The sequence below is a fragment of the Rhamphochromis sp. 'chilingali' genome (genome assembly GCF_963969265.1).
Source record: "Rhamphochromis sp. 'chilingali' genome assembly, chromosome: 5".
NCBI lineage: Eukaryota > Metazoa > Chordata > Actinopteri > Cichliformes > Cichlidae > Rhamphochromis > Rhamphochromis sp. 'chilingali'.
This window is the reverse complement of record NC_137932.1, coordinates 41,824,481-41,846,704: the sequence shown is the minus strand read 5'-3', so window position 1 is coordinate 41,846,704 and position 22,224 is coordinate 41,824,481. Positions and strand designations below refer to the sequence as shown.

Sequence of the window (22,224 nt, the reverse complement as noted above, 5' to 3'; positions counted from 1 at the left end):
TTGGCTGTGTGTATGAGTCTTTCTTTAGATACAACAAAAAAGAAAAACTGGAAAACTAACTTTAAACTATTTACAGCACTGCACTAACCCATTTAATTCAATTATAAAAATGCATTAAAAAGATATTAGGGGTAGACGCAGTTTAATGAAGCATGTTTACTTGAGGATATTGTTTGTAATGAACTGTTTCTGGGCTGAGATGGGAAAAAGGAGAAGGTGGGTGGGGGGCTCGGGGAGGAGGCTATCCAGCAAGAGGAAAAAGGTGAATGACAAGTGCCATGTTATTAATAAACGGGGCTATTTATGTGTTTTTGAACCCGTTCTCCTCCCCGATTCTGGACACATCGTCATGTCTGTCTCTTCTGCCAGAGTGGACTCACGCAGCACATGCAGTTCACTCCTTCGCACTGTTGCAGCAGATGTGTCTTAAAAAACCATTAGTCTATCGACAAGATTTATTGCAAACCCTGCTGACTGAATTTTGTGGAGCACCCGGTAAACACCAGAGGCAACGCAACATGGATAGGAAAACCTCTGAGGTTTTCCTAAATAGATTAACGTGTATATACACGAGTCTCGTAATTGCTCTTTGCCCGAGGTTCAGAATTGGGGTTTAGTAAAGTGCCAATATTTGAGGAAAACATATAGATTTGTATGTGCGTGCATGTAAAGACAGTGCAATCGTTTCCCCGACTGTTTCCCATACGGTTTCACATTTCTTACATGAAAGATCAAATTGAACCCAGGTGATACATGAGAAGACCATATGGTAAAGCACATCGTGCCAGTGTGACCTGCTACAGTGTAAATGAATCTTGAGAAATCATTACCTTGAAAACTTGAATGAGTAATCCTACATTATTAAGTTTTTTAAGAAGTAATAAAGCAGGTATAGCGAACAGTTGGCGAGATCTTAAAACAGTTGGCAGCAGTGAAGCAAAATCTGTAAAGACTCATCTTATACTGCACGAAAAAGATGCCAACCTCGCTTTATTTTAAATCCAATAATCAAACGTCTAAAGTAAAGCACCTCTAGTCTTGCGATTAAACACTAATAAGTAGAGGATACAGTTTATGAGATAAGGCTTGGACGCATAAATCTTGTAATTACGATACAGCGGAGAGTGATTTAATCAAAACTTAATGCAGTATGATTAAAACACATTCAAGCTTTATATTTTTTGAGGTGTGAAATCTGTGTGCCTGCCTGCCATGAGACAGAACATTTTAGTGAGGAATTTAAAAATGGATCCAGCTCTGATGCCACTGGGAACAACTGACGCTTTCAAGCAGAAAATCTCAGACAAATCACAATTTACCAACTAATGAAACCACTCAAGATTATCCCCCATCCGCCTGTGCCCACTGTCCTCCAAGCTGCATTACTTACACAAGCAGTGGCTGCACCCAGAGAGCAGATTTGGCTTCAGCCACAATGTAACTGCTTATGCTATATGCAGTAGAAAACAATAGCATTAAAAAAATAAGTTTTTTATGTGAGCCTGAAAAAAAAACAACAACACACTTTTTCAAAAGACGCTATCAAAAAAAAACTAGCAGTATGTTTTTGACGAAAGCAAGAGGAGCTACTTACCCTCTGTGGAGTGTACTTGGGCTAGAGTGATGAGAAACCAGCAGAAAGTGGGTAGTTTCCACAGGGAGCAAGACATGGTGCCAGGTGTTGATGTTGTGTGGCAGATTTGTGTTCTGAATAACAGGTTCTGATTAGAAAAGTCCAAGCCAAGTGGTCTCAGAGATGCTCATCATTGATCCTCTAACCTGCAGAGAACACAAAAAAAGACATTCCCTTCAGCAGTGATAATAATTCAACGTGCGAGCTCTGTCCTTGTGTGATTTCACAGTGGAATTCATCCTGTAACACTCATGTCACAAGGCACTTGATGCTGCATATACATCCTGCTGCAGAAATGTGACAACTGTGAAATGCCACAAACCCCATGCAAGCCACTAAAATAAGCCCAGAAGTTCAATAATCCTGCAAAGGGAAATCCCTTGATGGCAGCTCAATGCTAACTATTTCCCCAGCAGGGAGGGGTGGGGGTGAATCGTTGTGTGTGTGTAAGCCGAGGGGGGGCTGAGTGGGATCAGCACCGTGATCAAAAAGACGGATCCCGCCCTGTCCACCTTCTACCTTCTCAAGACCTTTAGCGATGCTAACCTTATCAAAACTGTGTCAACTTGTATTTTCTGTTCCTGTTCCACAGAACACATTTATGCCTTTTGAACATTGTTTAAACCCCTTTAAAATCCCTTTTTTTTGGGCCACTGTCTCACGTGACATCACTTTGATGTGCTAAAACGTAGCACCTTTATAACACCAAAAGCATCTCGCCGACCGAGTAAAAGCTCTGTTGTAAGAGCTGCAGCGCGTCCTGACACGGAGTAAAACGCTACAGCCACGTGGTGGAAATGCTAAAGTAAATGACAGTAGCATTTAGTGCTAGAAATATTAATGATAATAGCCCGGATAGCATCAGCCAAAAAGCTTTCCGTGCAGCTTGCTTTGCATTGTCATTGTTGTTATTGTCCATTTCAGAGGTGGTTTTCTTACATATGGGAGCTGTTTTCACATCCGGTTATTTTTAGGAAGGTTGCACACGTAACGAAACGATCAGCAACACGCATTTTACGTAAAAATGTAGCAGTAATGAAGCTACTTTTGGCCGGGGATGCACTACTGGAATCTCACTTGTATCCAAGCGGAGCTCTACTTCTGTTTGAGTGATATTTTATGACCCCCAGACAAACAAACAAACACTACCAAGCAAATGGTCACTTCTCTGTGTTGTGACTGACCACAAACCACCTTATCTCTCCAGTCCCCCCCCCCCCCCGTCCCTTACATCTCTCCAAACCAAAATTCCTGTCTCCCCAGCCCATCCATACCTGTCTCTGTTGTACGAGTCTGAATGTTTGTTTTGCTCTCTTTCGCTACAAAAGCAAATGGCCTCCTCCCCGCCACAGATACAGCGTTGAAGCTGTGTAGGGTGAAACCTAATGCCTACCTGCGCGCCCAGGCATGCGTTTCACAGAACTAACGGCTCCCTTTTGTCTGTGTGTTTACACTGCTGGGCTAAGCTCAATCCTCTCACTCCCATGGACCATTAGCACATTCACCATGGGATATGGCATCACTCTGGCAACAAGGCTCATAGGACCCCATTAGAAACAGTTTTTTTCTTTTTTAGCACATTCAAAAACACAGTTCCATTTTTTTCTTTCCGAGTCTTCAGCCTGCAATTGTTAGTTAAGATTCAAAGGACTGGATGTTATCCGTTATACTTGCAGCTAACAAGAAAAGACCGTGAGGAATTTTGTTTGTCATGTACAGTCAGAGCTGCAAAACTCGTCTTCAGCTGCCTCCTCCACACTGGAGAATATCCGCGGCCCGAAAGGTCTTTGATCTATTTTGTCTGAGTTCTCAGACAGTGTAATAATTTATCACCGAGAAAACATGCAGAGCACACACATTAGCCAACAAAGTTATAATTAAACCTGCCATAATCAGCTCATCTAGTATGACATTGTGCCTCACCTGAGACCTCTAATTTTAGAGCCATTTAAAAGAGGTTAACAGGAGCAGAACACACACAGCCACCGGGTATTTAGTTTCAATGGAATAATATGCAGTCATGAGGCTTAACAAATGAAAGTTGATCAAACATGTTGGATTCCAATAAAACTCTGACCCTTTTTTTTCTTCAGTCCACGTGGCACCAATTCAATTTATCAGGTGAGTGGTGACACATAATCAGCCTGTAAAGTCAAGGTCCAAACGTACGGCGTAATCAGCTCTTGAGCTGATCGTCTAACAATAAAGCTGGTGGATAGTGACCATATTAGCTTCATCTTAGCCTCATCGGCTACTGGTTTGTCCACTTTTGCCAAAAGACATCTACGTGTGTTGAGCGGTGGATGATGGTAATCAGTCCTTAAAACTAATACAGTATGAACACTCAGATGAAATGAACAGTTTAACAAAATTAGGCTCCTTAACAGGATCATTCATTATTTACTCTTGTGTTTTAGCGTTTAACAGCAAAATATAGTTCAAGAGGAATATCTACACATGGAGAAGGCGGCATTCATTCAGGCTCTAACCCTGGAGGCGTTAGCTGGAAAAAACGAAATCTGTTAAAAATTAGCTTCCGCTCTTGTCATCACATGCCATTGTCAACAAATGTAGCCTCACTTTGCACCAGGTTCACTCTGTGTGCGCACCAGACTGGGGAAACAGAAGCTACTGGATGTATGTGCACTAGTCCTGCTCAGCTTACATCCTTGACAAGACGCTGTGACCTACTTAACGTGTTCGTTTCGATAACCGGTCTATTGGCTTCCCATGGTGAAGTAGTCATTTTTCCCCTTTACAGTTGCTTTATTAGCTGATGCACCAACAAACGTATCGAGTGATCGTTTAAGCCAAATCAGGTCTAACTAAACTGTTATAGCTCGAGTCGACACTTTATGCCAAACGTTATGGTCAAAATAGGTTAAAACATGCATTTTGGTGGATGCGTGTCTTCTTCATGGCTGAGGCTGTTTGTGTATGTAAACAGGCTGGTCTCAATATGATTTATTCTTCCTTCCTTGTCATCATTGCTTAGTGTAAAAAAAGGGAGGCAGCGCGCTCACACGCCCTGTGTCAGAATGCTAAGACAAAGACGGGATGCCTTTAAACACTTTGCCTTGAAGGCAGCGTAGACCCCCTGCCACAAAAGGAAAAGAACAAAAAGGACGACTGTAGATCCGCGGTACACGGGGACGGATGTTCTGTAAATCGACGATAACAGTCCTATACTTTAATATATTTTGTATCATACTGTGAGTGCTTAACATGCTGAGACACCAAAGGCGCAGGCTGCAGGAAGACTGCAGACTGCCGTTCTCCTCATTAAACAGGCTGAGGTCTCCCCTCTCAGCTGGGGGTTTCTTTTCCCTCTCTTCGCCTTGTAACGGAAACTGCCGGTGATCTCATTTTGACCATTTTCTCAAATAGCCCTCGACTCCGGTGTGATCTCAAAGCAGGTTTGAGCATCTCTATAACGCCGCCGCTGCGTCGTGCTTGAAGTTTGGACTCGATACGCAGAGATGCACAGATGACGAGCGCCGCTGTCGACGCGGGTCCTTCGACTTCACGAAACGCATGACCGTAGCGGTCTTCTGTGATTTTTAAGCACAGATTGCTAAAATGTCAACAAGCATCGCAGTGCTTGGGCTAAACGTGAAGCCACTGCAGACAGATGTTTAAGTACTCTGAAAAATGTAGAAGCCACAGGGGCGTGAGCCCAGAGGCTTTAAACATATGTGTGCTTGATATACGGGCAATACAACAGAATGCTTTATAATCAACAACTGTGTGACAAAATTAGGAATTGCAGGAGCAGTTGGTCCTCTTAGGAAAAAAAGAAATAAAAGGGCTTAGTGACTGGGAGGAAGGGGGTTATTAGAAGGGAGGGAGAGAGGATTGATTGAAAAGGACAGTTTGAAATTTAAATGCAGTGGGGGTCTGAAAACAAGAGGCAGATGTGAAAGAATGCTGGGCTTCTTAGACAAAGCTCCTGGTTGTCCCTCTATAGCTGTTAGAGGGCCACAGGAGAATAGAAGAAGAGTTGGGCCATTCTACAAAACGAGGTCTGGGAGAATGGAGGGGGAGCCGGAATAAAGAACCTGAGTGGGGGAGTGGGACACGAGTTACAATGAGAGACTGACAGCTTGCAAGTCTTGCTTGACCCTTGAATTAGCCCCTGAGCTTTCAACAAACCTCGAGAAAGAGTTGGGATGTTAATTGCCACCGAACATCACAGGGATGCAAAAGAAGGGAAACACAGGGCCAGATATTCACTGAAATGGAAATCAGAATCAACAGACCACCACATGTTGAATGCAGGGAAACACATTTGGTTTCTATTGGGCTTTCCCAAAACTATCCTCCCTCATACATTAATTCATACGCACTATAAGAACCCTGTTATCTGTTTCTCCAAAAAACCTGAAACATGGGGCTCAGTCAGAAAATACTCAAGTCTCAAATCTGGAAGAAATGTCTTCTCAAAAGTGACTGTGTCCCTGCTTTGACACTGCTGAAATGTACATTTTGCAAGCGTAGAGATTGGGCTGGTGAGCAGATGAGTCTGGAGCCCCCCACTGAGTCGGATATAGGCCAGGAAGGAATCAAGGCTGACCTCTCTGCTGAGGGAATGATTGAGAGCAGAACAGGACCAGAGGAGCCGAGCGACACCCGACCAAACGCCGTGCGACTGCTGGTGCCACGAACACGAGACCCGACCCTGACACGAGCCGAGCCAGTGAAATACCGGGTCAAACACGCATGCTGCACGACAGGACTCCTCAGCAGCAGAGATGGTTAATGGAGCAGGGAGCGCAAAGGATAAGGGCGGAGAAAAATTGCATGGAAGATTATTTTCATTTTATTATTACTCTGCATAGTAACATAGCTGGAGATGTCGTGATTAGGACTGCTAGGACTTTTAGTCACACTGTCTGTGGGAGGCTAGCTTACTTGAAACTTTCATGTATTATCTTGTGCATTTCATCATCTGAGAGCACATAAAACCAACTGTTTTTTGAATTTGTTGATCACAACATTTGGATTAAACGAATCATTAGCCGGCTCTGATGCAAGCCACACTGCACGGAAAAGGCAGCAGCATGCAAGAGGAGCAGAGCGTGACATAAGCGTGGTACTTGTCATGCTCACTGCTCTTAGTGTTTGCACCATTCATCATTTTTATGAGCCACTCAATTAATCGATTAGGGTACTCCCCACTGGTTAGGACATATGGCTACTAAATAAAGCAATCATGAGCTAAGCCCTGAAACACTCCAGCACTTCAATACATTCAAAAATAAATGGATTGTCTAGGAGAAAGAAAAGACAGCATTGTTTTATTTTCATTTCCCTCCTTCGATGTTTTACTTGACAATATGAAAAACAAAACAAAAAAGTATCTCTGGTCTGCCGTAGTTTTACATGTCGAGAAGCGCCGCGTTTATCAGGAAAGATTTCCTGATTTAAGAATGTCAACATACGATATGTTTCAACGTGGCACTTTTCCTCTGCATTTCTAGGCACTTAGTGTTATCGCCCACTCTGCTTGAATATATATTAAATCCATAGCCTCATAATCACTTTAGCAATGCAAGAAAAATCCTATTAGCGCTGAAAGATACCTACACCTGTCTGTCCACATGGATTATAGGCAGGTGATTTGCCACGGTAACAAAGTTTTAATACGGGTCCCATACATTTTTTTTGTTCTAATTTTGATGTTTTACTGGGAAATGAAGTGGATTATCTCGAATGAAATTTCAAAATGTCATTTCCACTTGCTGATAGCACAAAACTATTCCTTTCAGGTCTGCAGAGATAAGAATGATTCAGCCAGGGCTGTTAAACGGTGTCTTTGCCAAATGTTCCTCCGCTTAGGAATTAATAGGCTGACATTAATACAGCAAGATAAATAGGCAGGTCAGGTAAGTGAGCCCTGCCATTATATGGGCATCTCATGGTGATAGTACCTGCCAATCAAGTCCAATAAGTCCTTGACAAGGTGTGATTCACCTTGAAATACAGAGAATGCATGCAATATGTAGTATATAGTCCCCTGTTGAGAAACCTGATCCAATTAGTGTGTGCGCATAAATACTTTGCAGGGTTGACGCCCCGAGAGCACATCAGGACAGCATAAAAGTTGGGTTAACGTCCGCTACACACAACCTTTTTTTCTACATATGAGTCACCTCTCATCTAAAACAACATGGCTGTTTGCAAAAGAGGGACCAAGACCTTTTGGAAGCGCAAGGCCTGGTTTTTAGTCTATGATAATAATGCGCCGTATTTACACGGATATGCACCAGTAAGCAGCTTTTGTCATCCTCTGCCCCCCTCCAAACGGAGCAGCTGAATGGGTAAAACCTTCGCTTCATCCTTCTATTAAGGACTCACCATCAATAATGCACTGTGATCGTGAGGCGTTATTAAGCAGGATGATTAATTTTTAAGGCAGTGGGCAGCAACACAAAACACGAAGAAAGTAACAGAGACGACGACTTGTGAGAGACGCGTTTTCAATGGAGCAGCGTGAGCGTGAAAATAAGACACTTATTTGCGACTTTTTTTCGTCTAGGCGACGAGAAGCAGAGAAACTGAAAAACGAAGGAATGTTTTCAGTGCACCTCGACTGACGGATATGTCATTAAGTAAATACTTGGCATACGCTGAATTTACATTCCGGACAGTCTGCATCATCTTCTCCTTTGTGGCTTTTATGTTTAACAATGTCTTAATAGGAGCTTTTACCTAGACTCAGCTCACTGCAGTGCCCCTAATACAATTTCTCTGTATTTGTTGATGCATCAGAGGCAAAAATTGGCAAAAATTGCATCAAATCCTGTAAAACTAGTTATTGTGTTACTGTGGAAATGTATATATTTTTGAAGAATGTTAATTCTTTCAGATTAGAGGCACTATGCTTAATGTCTAATTAATGCTTTTAACCTTTCTGTGGCTCAGGGGAAGGACAAAGCCAAAGCCAAAAGGGCCACTGCATCATCTCAGTCATCAGCTAAACAGGAAGAGAAGCAATACTGTACGAATGATTTCAGCAGTGGATGTACAGTAGCGTACTTCATCCGAGCGCATTTCTATCCCACTACTGCCGAATCTATTTCCAATCTAAAAGATGGCATGAATGCCTTTGTCAGACAGGGGGAGCGGCGTATGTCAAGCTAAACAAGGTATAGCGCTGTGTCTCGTCAGGAAACTTAGACAAAAGAAGTGGGTGTAGTCTTTCCTGAATGCAATCACTTGTCAGCCCTAAATCTTCACTCAGTACTGCCGTGACAGGTAACGGTGCTTTTTAAAACGATGAATGTATATTGGCCTTTTTTTAAAGATACAGAAAATGTCTAAAAGGCATTTTGCTGCCGCTCACAAATGAATGTTTTACACACTCTGCTGCACAATAACATGAAACATATTTTCATTAAAAGAGTGAAAAAGGGGTGAGACTACATAGTTAGTTTTTTTAAAGAAAAAAAAGCATCTAATATGGCATTTATACACAGCAGCACGACATAAGCGAGTAATTTGGGTTGCTTTGAATTTTTGGGGAGGCTGCTTCATTAGATTTCCTCGTGCAGTTCCAGTGTCACTACTCCTTGCCCTCTGCCCACCTTCAGCTGTGAAAGGGAGAGGACAGTTTTGGGGCTGAGCTTTCTCTACCGTCCTCATTTGCATAACATCAGCAGCGCGAGGGGGATTGTGATGCAAACAAGCCAAGATTGGCTCGTTCCATCTCCCCCAATTTTAATAACTAAGGTGTTATAGGTTCTCGCTCCCGCCTGCTCACTGTACAATGGATCAGCCTTCTTTGAGACTGAGAGAGAGATTCGATTTTTTTAAAAATAGGTGGAAAAGTTTCAACTGCAGTTTGGATGATTAAAGAAAACTTGCGTGCAGTTGACGTAAGAGCGGCGCTGCTGCTGTTGCACTTTGCCCGAATTTAAACACGTGGCAGGCCACAGGAGGATAAAAAAATCTTCATTATGGGCGAAAACATCTCTTTTCACCAATGTTCCTCATTTCCCAACTGACCATGATTTGGGCTTGACATGAATAAAGAAAAAATATGTAAATGAATCGGTGGCTTATGTTATCGTCCCCTGCCACCCACAGTAGGACAGCAGATACAGCAATCACTGCTTCTGCACCTTGTGTATGTTTAATATGTGTTTGTTCCTTTGTGATAACAAAAAAAAAAGGGGGGGGGGGGGGGGGGGGGGAGATAAACAGGGCTTTCTTTTGTTGTTGTTTTTTTTCTCCTTCGAATAACTGGACCAAAGTCAGGGAATCCAAAGACACAAGGAGAGAGAGAGCAGACAAATACAGGAGACTGTCAAGCAGACTGCGATAAAACATTCACTGTGAAATTATCTCCCTGTCATAAGGTCCTCCTGTTTTGAATACCAAAGGGATTCAAATTCCCAAACAAACTATGAGAGGTTGACCAATTTTGTGCTCTGCTAAACGATAGCGGATTGCAGGGCAGGTTGTAGCTTTGAACCACCGCGGTTTGAGGTAGCAGGAAGCCAAGATTTTAATCTCTGCATGTCTGCATAGGTAATCCATTGAAGTGTAATTGCTACAGTTCTAAGTTATACAGAATAATGACAGAAGAATGAGACTCACTATGAATATGAAGTGAGTGAGAACACAAAGTCCCCACAGTGGCAGAGGAGCAAAACACTTTGACAAGGACTCTTGCTGGGGAGGAAAACTATCCTCTGAAGAACAACAAGCGCCAATATGGACGCTGTTTTTCTTTTTTCTTTTTTTTTTTAACAAGACGCACCATTCGGAGAAACATAATGAAGCGAGCCGCGCAGATGAAATGTTAGGATTTATGCGACTAAAGCGGCTAGCTAAGATGAACCCGTTCCTGTTAGCAACAGCATTTCATCTTCATGGATACCAAGGATGTGAAAGAGAGGTGAGAAAGAGGTGAATTTACAAAAGAGGAAACAGTTACGTATTTATGAAATTAATTAAAATGCAGCCGAATGTGTAGCATGCAAACTTTCTGGAATTTCCACATTAAATATAAGAGATGCTGCTTGCAACCTTTTGCTCTGTGTGTTTTCTTTAAATATCGCTCTTTGCAAAAACATGAAAATCCAGGAAGCTTGAAAAGACTGGAAGGTGCAACCTAATACTGACTGTGGGTAACTCGTATATGTTTTTTAACACTGAAAACAAATGGGTATATGGAGGACTTAATGTTATGAAAGGTAACTACAGAATAAAATCAATACATTTAACATGTCATCCTCCTGGGTTTTTTTACACCAAAACATCTGCAGCAACATTTGGCATTTTTTGAGCCTGCTGCTGCTCCAGTTGTATGAATTGTGTCTGAATTCACTTATCATTTAAATATCAAGCATGCACCTGAGAAAGTCTTATGGGCAGTGACTTTCAGAAAACGTCTCCAAGTAATGCTTGCACAATCCTGCTTTTTCCACGCTGCTTCCACGGGAGCCTCGAGCCTTTTCAGGTGAGAGAATAAAAGATCCCTTTTTTTCGTCTCTATTTTTTGGCCCTTGCAGTAAACTGTAAAACGAGTAGGCGTTGCAGCGTCTGCAACATTCACCATCTCTCGCTGATTGTTAAGGCTCAGCTTTGGTGTCTGGAACCCACATTTCAACACCACCGTTTACAGAGCAAATGTTCGTCTTAGGTAGACCTTTAAAACATAAATAAAAACAAGCTAAACATTTAGGCAAAATTTACTACCTCACCCTGATACCCAGAGAGATGTTTTCAGGGAGCACAGAGAAACTTTTCCATTCTTTAGACACGTCTCTGCCTCCTTGGAGTTGAAGCTTCTTGCCTACCCCCGGGCCGGGCTGATGGTAATGGCTGCAGGAGCCGCTTCCTGTCAGCTCACTCCAGACTCACTAGTAATCAGCTCGAGCTGATGAATGACAGAAATGCCACTGGCTCCACTTTTTGCAACGACAAAAAAAAAAAAAAAAAAAAAGCACCAGTTTCTGCCCCCCCACCCACCCATTTGACTGTCCTCTTTACACAGCTTTTTTTCCCCATTTCCATCAACTACTACAAAATAGCACTCATCACATTGGTTCAGCTGCTGATGCTGAAGCTAAAAATGAAACATGTGTTGCCGGGCACAGATGCAGTACTTGAGAATTTGTAGAGCTTGCTCAGAGCTTTCTGTCTGGTCATCATTTAACCTTGCTTTCATTTTATCACTGGGTGATTTATAAGGATGTGAACACATGTTCGCTTTAATGGTCCCAGTACAAAAACACAGCTATAAAGTAGATAAAACTACTTTTTTCCCTGCTTTGGCTTATCTGTTTATTTCTTAGCAGGTCATGGCATTTTTTGGCCTCATTTATCTCTTTTCATGCCACACACACACACACACACACACACACACACACACACACACACACACACACACACACACACACACACACACACACACACACACACGAAATATCCACCAAACACAAAACCTGACCTATTTTTTTTTTCTTGAACAAACTAAAATTACACCTTTAAAATTTTTTGTTTATCGAGCAATAAATATGTTACAGCATTGCGAGGCTGCTTTTTACACACCTCAAATTATTGTTAATGTTTAAAGTTATTTAAGAAATAAGCAAAGCGATAAAACTCTTAAACTACAAAGAGAAATCCAAATATCGTTCAATTTTAATTTCTGAAATAATCAAAAATAATATATGTAAAAATGTAGCAGCTTAAAAAAATGCATTATAACACAACAAAGAAGAACATTTTTGCCACCTACGGAGATACTGGACATTTGGCCGGTAATGAAATTTTAGCCTTAAATATTTATTACATGCTGTTATTGTTTGCGCTTATTGCAAGGAATCTATACGGTGAGCATCCTCAGTTTTATTGCAGTTGTGCAACTAATAGCATTTCTTCTGCTTCTGCACGTCCTGCTCAGTCACAACATAACAGATGTGAAGTATAAGCTGCAGTTCTCACACTCATCTTAATTACTTAAACCGGTTTGCTGTGGACTGAATTAGACAAACCGGTGGCTCTAATGGATAAAGCAGTCAGGGTATGTGTGATTTATAACAGAATTCACACCAGCAGAGCTGCCTCACACCTCATTTAGAAGGAGGCACGATGAATTATTAGGGCAGCCTGTATATGTCTTTTTCCTGTGCAAATGCCAAAAAGATCAAATCAGTACAGAGACGCGTGTCAATATTAAGCACTCCAAATTTCATTATAAATACATGAATAATTTGACGTCTCCATCGACACACACACACATTCAGGAGCAACTTCTCTGCAGTATTTAAGATGTTCATTACCTCACCCCCACGGCAGTAGAGGAGGAGTTGGATCCAACAGGCAGCAGTGAATGCCAGGCCTGGCACAGCTGTACAAGCAAAGCTGTAAAGAGAAGTCACCGGCCACTGTCGCTCAATCTTTCCCTGTGTTAATCCCACACTGTCTGCATGCACGTCAGACCCATTCCTCACATCCTTGCATTGCTTTTCACACCCCTAAGTTCAATTTGGCAGGAAAGTGGACACGTTGCATCACTTCTCCTGGCTGAAAATTCTCTCGGCATTGTTCCCCTCCAATAATCTTGTTTCTGAGACAGCATGATGGCTGTGTTATCATGTACAATCGATTCGCTAGTCATTTTCTGCAAAATATTTTCTTGCTTCTTGCGTTCTCTTTCAGGTACTCACTGAAGCGTGCAATGTGAACGCACAAACCTGAGTTTTACTCGTGCATTTCCACACCAGAGCCCGGCTTTGTGACTTTTAACAGCGGCGCGGCAAATATGTGTACATATGAGATTTAAAAGCCTTTAATGCCCCTGAATCTCTTCGTAGCTGATCAGATCATCTTCTGAATGGCCTCGATACACAAACATGCGGCGTGTGTGTACAGAAGAGTCGGCTCCATTTATCTGCATTCATCCTTCACATTATCATGGAGGGACAGCTTGCTGTCATATCCCAGACCGTTCCTGTGGCTGGACAAATGCGCTGAAAAATGGACCCTCAAGTGTTGGGCACGTTTTACTAAACAAGCCCCTCTATGTTTTATAGACTTACAGAATTTTATAGCCGAGCTCCAGCGGAACCAAATCCCGGCCTTCGGGGCAGAAACTTTATTTTAACATCTCTCTTTTTTGGGGGGGAGGACTGACATTTTGTCCTCTGCCTTCAAAATGTTTTCCCAAGAAGCTTCTCCTCAGTTGACCTACGCAGAGACCATTGCCTCTGGCTTGTCACAGGGAAAAGAGTGATGCGGTTCTATGGGTAACAGAGAGGGAGGCTCTGTACTGAGACAGCAGCAGGTGCAGCCGTGACAGTTGCCGTGTTGTTGCTAGCCCCACACTGTAGTCAAGATGAGGTTCACAGATGTAGCCACTCAGTGCAGTGGTTTATTGGCTGCCTGAAACAATGCATCTCTGTCAAGAACAACTCCTCCCAAGGCCATTTCAGCCTAACAGTGCTGCGTATGAAACAAGGCGTAGAAAAAGCTCATTCTGACACACAAGGTCAATTCAGCTCCACAGCAACACAATCAAAGCTCCCCTCGCTGTGCCAAAAAGCAAAACAAATACCAACCCGGAGCAATCACGCTCAAACGTGGAGGTTTCAGCCACATTTTCATATTCAGCCATGTGCATAATAATAAATATAACAATAAAAATATCAATAATAATTCCAGTGGCACCTTGAGATTTATTATCACCATTTATCAAAGCATATTTGTGACTAATTATTAGCAGCGCTACCTGAGGCTGCACTTTAGCCCACATGCACTGAGTAAAGTAATGGCACCCATTTTCCCGCGGCCCTTTTCATTTTTTTTTTCTCCCGTTGGACAAGAGAAAGCAAACCTGATTCTTTTCTTCAATTCAGATGTGAAGCAGTCCACAAAGTCCAGTCCAACCTTGTGTTTTGTTGAATCTGAGAGTAGTAGAGATCTGAGATAATATGACTATTGTTTTCCTGTAAAGCACCCAGTCTCTGCTTGTTCAATTACTGGAAGGAGCCTCAACGAGGGCGGTTAAATCATTTGCAGAGACATTATCTACGCAGAGAGAGAAAGACAGAGAAAGAGAGGGAGGGTGTGTGGCGGGGAGGGGGGGTGAGGAGGAGGGGAGAGCCGGCATAGGGGCCAAACTTTAGTTTGGAGAAGAAATAGAAACATTTTTGTGGACCACACATGGAGGGTGCTGCGAGGATAAAAGCAGCAGGATTCATGATTCACTGCAGGAAATTAATAGACTAATACAGTTCTCTGTTTCACTGCCAAAAACCACATAATAAGATAAAATTGTTTTTATTACAGGTGATGATGGATATCTATGTAGATTATTAAAATATACACAGAATTTATGAGCGCGAGAGAGACCGCAGAATTTCCTTCTTCCTCGCATATGTCGCCTACAAACAAAAACCGACTCACGAGCACTCATCTGTCAGCGTGAGCAATCATTAAGAGATAATTTGATTGTTTTTTCAACCTCGGCTGTGTTTGATGTCTCTGGCATGGTAGCAATTGAACAGACAATTATTTTGTTGATTAGCTTAGTTTTTAGCAACTTACCATGCCTGTGATATTCCTCTGAAACTCCCAGACCAGACGCTCAACTCCATCTGACTTGGCAGCTACGTTACAAGAACAAAGCTTCTGCACTCCCTAACTACATACTGTAAAATAAAATATCATGAAAGAAAACCACCGCCTAAACAAATAAACGTATAGAATAAAATATGCAACGATGGGGGCGGTAAAAAAAAAAGCAGAACAAAACATGTATTTGGCAGGACTTTAGCTGCAAATAAGGAAGTGCACCGTTTATGGGAGTGGATCTACCTGCAGGTCACTTTGACTTTTTAGAGTATTTTAACACTGGAAACACTGCTGTGTGTTTTTGATGGATTCCAAAATGCTTCAGTGTATCGTTTTCTGAATCATCTCCCAGTAGATCAATATCCAAACACTTAAGAAGAACTCTAAAACCAAATATTCTCACATCTTTTTCGCTCATTTTTCATCCACTGGAGAAACAACTACTGCTTTTTTAGATATACATATATATGTATTAGTTTTAGTTCAGTGTTTCTGTTCCCTACAGATTTCTTTAAGAGGGTCCCGGTTCACTAGACTGCTAAACAGTCAACAACAAACAGGTACGTAAATAATTTGGTATATTTAAAATACAGCCCCAGAAGCAAACGCAAATAAAAGCGCTGCCACTCAAACGAGTAAAATTATATTGAAATGTCAAACTCGACTTACCATTTTTGTTCGCTGCAAGAATGTCGGCTTGAATATACTGGAGAACATCCATATCCCATTGTTAAAAAAATAAAGAAGCAACTTTTCTTACTTGCAATGAGTCACAATTGTCAAGGACAGCAGCCTATATGGAGGAAATATATTGCTCTGCTGTGTTTACCCACACCATCCCTAAATAAGAGCCCTGTCTTGTTGGAAAAGGGGCTTTTAAATGTGGATGTGCTTCGCTCGCCTATAATCCAGCCGAGACATTACTCCTTCCCCTGGCAGACGTCCGCAGATCCCCCCTCTCTCCCAGCCAGGCCTTGCTCTCCGCTGCTATGGCAGAGCCGCAATAACTGCTGTTTGCTTAGAGCCTTGCCTCCCAAGTTCTCCTCTGTCACACTGAAATTGAATATTTTCCCAAATAGTGTTGCAGCTGTGCACAGATAAGGACAAGTCCTGTTCACATAGCACAAAAATGAGACTGTGTGTGAGTGTGTGTGTGAGTGTGTGTGTGTGTGTGTGTGAGTGTGTGTGTGTTTCAACCTTCTTCAAATTACAATAGGAATAAATGTAACAACTTATATATAAAAGCATCAAAAATAACCACAATGTCAGGTCTGAAAATTAAGAAAAAATATTTTTAAATAATAAAAAAAAACATAATTTATTTGCAATCTCGCTTTTTATACCTCTAGAGATTAATATAAAAATGTTTTTTTTTTAAATCACAATTTGTTGATCAAATTTCCACCCAGTGATCTCTTGGCAGAATTTTCTTTCACTTCTCTGAGTGACCTAAACACACGTTGCTAATACGAGCAGTGTTTTGAACACATTGTAAAAAAAGGCAAACAGAACGGCGTGCTACGCCCAGTCATCTTGTGACCAGAGGACACACAAAAAAGGAGATTTTATGACCCAGTTTTGCACTTTGCACGGCCTTATCTCCAAATACCTTTCATAAAAAGAGATGCCAGATAAGCTAAGGGAGACTGCCACTTAGCCAGTGCAGACAAACCATCGTGACATCTATCGGCTAACGCTCATGCTGTTTCTTGTCATCAGACTTTGAATGGAGCCCTACTTTCCACTCCCAGAGTAATGTTCTGCTAGGAAATTATTTAGGCAAGCAGAAAGTTTCACCTGCCATTTCAGGGGCACCGAATCCCCCCGCTGCACCAGAGGCCTTTGGCAAGTGGAAACAAATGTTTCACAAAATGGCAGGGAGGGGAACACACTAGCGCACTAGCGTTTTACTGATTGCCAATCGTAAAATAAAATCAGTCATGAAAGGGGAGGTACACTGGCCCACCAAAGCCCTGCACATTACATCAAATTTGCCATAGCTTTCTTTTACAGCCTTGTTTATTCCCTTTAATGGCAAGCAGTTATCCGCACAGTATGACTCCATGTAGGTGGTTAAGGCAAAAGAAAAGATTGCATCTGAAAACACAAACCCACAATTCACACGCCAAATAAGCAATGGGATGTAAATCTAACTCCCTGCAATCCTCTTCTGCTGACACACTCAAAGCCTCCATCATTTCTTTTATTATTTGGGGGGTGGATTATGCTGTGGAGCAGCTAGCACATCATTTGCAACAACAACTACACTTTTAAATTGGTCATTGTTCCTTAGCTAACAAAGACTCTGATGCGCAGGAAGGACAGCAAAGATGGGCTCACACGAACGAAGAGCATCCTGACAGTGCGAGGCTGGCACAAGCTATCCATGCAGCCACAAAGCAACCTTTAAATCAGTCGTAGTGGCTCGCCAATCGCAGGCTCACATCCACACTCATGACAGAGAGACACAAAGCAAAGTGAGCAAATGCCACCACCGGTCAGCATGTGCAAGCTCACAGTGAATAAAATCGATAACAAATTACCTTAATAAAACCAGAGTGGAACAAGTCTGGCTTGTTGGGATATTAGAAAAAATCTGGACAGGCAATGAAGGCTGCGTCATTTCTGTTTAATCCACACGTCAAATATCCAAAAAGCTCAGCTGCTGTTCTGAGGAGGGGACCATCCCAGCAGAAAATGGAGCTAGAGTCCATAATGTGGCAAATTTGGATGTGTTCACACCCACTCGCCCTTTCACACTCGCTCGAGAGCCTTGCGTTCTATGACAGCGTGGTATACCAAAGTTTACTAAGGAGTGATATGTCTCCCTCAGACCCATACAGGAGTGTGCCGGGCTCTATTGATCCGCCAGTGGAGACGAACATGCAAGCGAATAGAGGCAATGTGGGGCTCTGGCACATCAAGAGCAGCTTCAGTTCTTTGAAACCGGACGCACTTCCATTCAAACGAGGCTACAGACTGAAAAAGGTGCTCTCATACTGGTAAACTACTCATAATAGCCGGGCTTAAGATATCAAGCAACGACATCTGAGAAGACGGTCTCCTTCTTTAGGACGCATTCACAGGTAGATTACATTATTTCCACTGAGTGTAGATAGACCTGTATTTCTTTTCAGACTCCCACACAAAATCACACAATTTTATTACTACTTTAACCAAGAATCAAACATCGCCAGCATTTATACATTTTGAATTTCGTGTCATTTTCATCCCCCATTGTTTACTATAACTGACTCACTGTGAGGATGCCATGGCACGTATGTTATATGCAAGATGTCAGAGGGACGTGTGCACAAGAAGAATGGAGAAAGAAACTTGAGTTTTACTAGCTCACACACTCATTCTGAAGCCTTTCAGGATCAGCCAAAACCAGTGGCAGAATATATGACTCCTTCAATTGTGCAAGGACCACTTTGATATGCTAATATGTTCCTTCCAAACAGCTGGAATTTGCACTCACATTAGCCTAATTTTACCTTTTTTTTTAATACAAGTACAAGGCAATGGAATCATCATCACAATACTAAAAAAAAAAGTATTCAGGGAGCAGCAGCCATGCTTCTTATAAATTCCTTAAATTTCAACACTTTTTTATTGAGAGTATGGATTTGTGGAGAATATGAGAAGATGAACAATAACTTTGCAATTAGGTTTATTTTGTTTCTCATTTGAAAAATTATCTAAGAATATACGAGGCAAAAGGGGGGGGAAAATCCTCTTTTACTCTAACTCTATAACCCGCTATGGACAAGTACGTATACGTGAGAATGTGTTGTGCAGATATATTAAAGACAGACATGAGGGACATCTATGGACAGTACTCCAGGCAGGAATTCGAAGGTCTGTCTCTCGCCTTCTTAAGGTTAGTCCTGAACCCCCCCAAAAGAGAAGAAGATGAAGAAGAAAAAAACTGTGGGCATGTGAAGTCTGCTGGAGCTAAATTTAACCCAATCCTCTGATCGATCACTGAAGATTGCTGCTCCGCTCCAGGCAGCCATGCATCAGCGGTGACCGCTGTGTGTTTCTCCAGCAAAAGGAGAGGCACGCACCGCACCGCATGTGCGCGTCTCCCGCCTCCTCTTTAACACATGGTTGACAAGACACGTTCGGAATCGGTGGGCCTAAATAATAAATGCGCAGTAAAAGGATCTAATTTTTACTGCCACTCTGCGCCCACTGGGTTTGAGTTAAGTGTAAGCAAGCCAAATCAGTTCCTATTTTTTATGCTCCCGTCTTTTTATTTTTATTTCACCATTTCATTCCAACGTCACCTTCCACCCTCGGAGCCAACTGCCTCACAGGCTAGCTCTGAGGCAAAACTAATTATTACATCTCTAGTTGAGGCTCGAATTATTTTCTGTCTGTTTCTTTCTTTCGTTTTTTTTTTTTTTTGGGACAAATAGCCTAACCCCAATTATAATGGATTAGCCCGTGAATGCTCTCCAGAAACAGGCAGACAACACTTCTCAGGTCACAGCTTCCAGCGTAAATCCCCATTCAAAGCAACAAGACCCATCAGTGGATTTAAAAAACCCTCAGTGGCCAATACCACCAGCAAAACTCCACCTCAACTTTGGAGGCATAAATCCCAATTAAATGACGCTTTACGTGTTCTGGTTCATAGAAATTGCGCTGCCGAGCCCCCCTACCACACACACACGTTCACAAACACACACACGCACTTTAAATTTGTTTCAATTCAGACGTTCAGACTCGGCAGCCGAACAAATCAATCCACATCTGCTTATGTTTTGATTAAGCACTTTTCAATTAACCACGGCACCCGTCGGTACTCCACTGCAGACTGTGTTGCTCTGGTTTTTTTTTTAAATTCATCATTATTATTATTTTAGTCTCGTTAAACTTATGGCGCCTCTATTATAATGCGAATTTCCTAAAACAACTGACTCAGACACAAAATCTGACTCGCCATCTGTCGTTTTCTAAACAAGTTTCGAAACGCAAGTTCAGAAGTGACCGAGGCAGAAGGTAAAAGTTACTATACCTTAGTTTGCAGTTTGGATGTTTCATAAGTTTTGATGGTATTAATGCGCAGAAGGAGGGGGGTAAAATAAAATCTACTCTTACCTTTCTCGAAAAGCAGTGTAGCCACGCGGGGCTTGATTGAAGACAGTGAGTAGGAAACTGTGAGCTGTATAAAAAAGATTCGTTTAAAAAATGTCAGATTGTGGAAAGGCAGTCTGATGTGAACTCCTCTGCAGCGAAGAGAGTGAGTCTGCAGGTCTCAGGCATGCTCGCCTTGTCTGGGACAGAGGCTGGCTTTCAAGCGGCAGGTCTCCTTTTCTGCCCGTACATTCCCCTGCACCGAGCGCACACTTCCATGGCACGCAAGGTGTTGCTCTGAGCTCAGTCCTAACTCATCAGCCACCTCATGCACACCTCTGAGCGGCTCATACAGTCTCGGCTCTCCCTGTGCGTGCGCCCTCACTCCCCGACGCAGCAGCAGCAGCAGCGGTAACAACAAGAGTCAAAGAGAAGCGAAGCTCGGGGACCAAAAAAACAAGGACTTGAGTGACTGAGAGGGACAGACAAGAGTGGGGCTTTTCAGTGTCTGGTGGAGGGGAGAAGACGAAGATCTCTCTCCGCTACTGTAGCCGCCGCCGGTGCTGCTCTCCTGGCTCCCCTGAATGATACTGTGTGGGGACTGGGCAAGTTTCAGCGGCTAGCCTCTGGTAAAGATCCCGCTCACAGTGTTGAGACACTTGGAGGAAGCAGCGCTGAGCGGGCTTCCAGTGAACAGCGCCAGTGCAGTTGATACCAGGCTGCCGACTGCAGGAGCTGTCTGAGCGCAGGTCTACACTAAAACCTGACATGGATTCTAGATCCACCACGGCTCGGAGTCTAGACGCATCACAGACTGTCCTCATCAACTTATCATCATGCCCGGCAGGACTGTGCTCAGCTTATTTTCCTACAGAGGGGCTATTCCACTGCATCATACAGAAAGTAAAGCTTTATTACGAGTGCAGCGCCTTCATTTTTGGCCCCACTTTTTTTCTGCTTAAAGAAGCGACACTGCCTTCCTTTTGGGTATGAGAGGCCCATATTCTGTCACAGTAGGCAGTCCGGCCTATTCAACCAATGACAGTGGAGTCATTCTACTGTAATACTACCAAGCATCAAAAGAACACGGACGTGCACACAGACCTTTTTCTCCCTCGCTCAAACCAGCCCCATTTGGACAGCACTCTGGCCCATGCAGCAGTGGTCAAGCTGCCGCTGGTGTGTAGAGCCAAGCGTGAGCGGAGCCAAGCAGTTTTTCAAATCAAGAACCTCTTCAGAGTCGTGAATGTATTTTTCCCCCCTTCTTTTTTTTCATCGCTCCTCTTTTCCTTTACATGATTCATGACACCATTCAGCAGTCAATGGATTTCTTTTCAGGCTTCTGGGACTTTGACCCTGGCACTCCTTACTGCATGCAGTATGTTATATTGGTTTTCTACATTATACTCCACTGTGGGTGAAATGCAGATTATTATACTTCATCGTGCACAGCATTTCTTTCTGTAATGAAGCTGAGCTCTGATATATGTTTTTTTCCTATTAAAACAAACAAATATATATATTTATGAAAGTTTGAAAATCTAATTATCGGCACAGCTGTTATTTGGTGTTTTTTATTAGGGCCACTTTTTGGTTTCACAATATCTAAAAATAAACACAGCTGTTTTATGTTTATATTTGAGTCTTGCTAATACTTGGAGCGTGCTGTAATCTGGTTAAGGAATGCCGTTAAACATCAGGTAGAGCGCAGGCACACACCTGGCTTCACTATGGGGAAATGTGAAGTTGAGTCATGCTTGCCAGGTGAAGGTGAACGCAGGAGAGGGGCAGACTTATGTTTTCATAAGCATAATTTTACATAATAATACAGGCCGTTTTTGCAAGGGACAAAAAAAGAGAAAACAGATGTAATAAAAGGTCATCCAGTGACAGGCATCCATATCTGGGAGAGATGTTTA

The 22,224-nt window shown here is 42.6% G+C and overlaps 1 protein-coding gene across 15 annotated transcripts in view; it reads right to left on the bottom strand.

Annotated features, from left to right (window-relative positions):
- Window positions 1-21,807, bottom strand: part of adgrl2a (adhesion G protein-coupled receptor L2a) — a 90,890-nt gene extending 69,083 nt beyond the window's left edge. For 3 of the 15 annotated variants that reach the window (XM_080882610.1, XM_080882612.1, XM_080882611.1), the window contains exons 1-2: window positions 20,330-21,807; window positions 1,595-1,779 (exon numbers count right to left, since the gene is read on the bottom strand). In XM_080882610.1, the coding sequence (XP_080738736.1) occupies window positions 1,595-1,670 (76 nt within the window). In that variant the 5' untranslated portion in view covers window positions 1,671-1,779; window positions 20,330-21,807. The remainder of the gene's footprint in view (window positions 1-1,594; window positions 1,780-20,329) is intronic. The other 12 variants (XM_080882598.1, XM_080882600.1, XM_080882601.1 and 9 more) reach the window with 8 other exon arrangements.
- Between the last annotated feature and the right edge of the window lie 417 nt (window positions 21,808-22,224).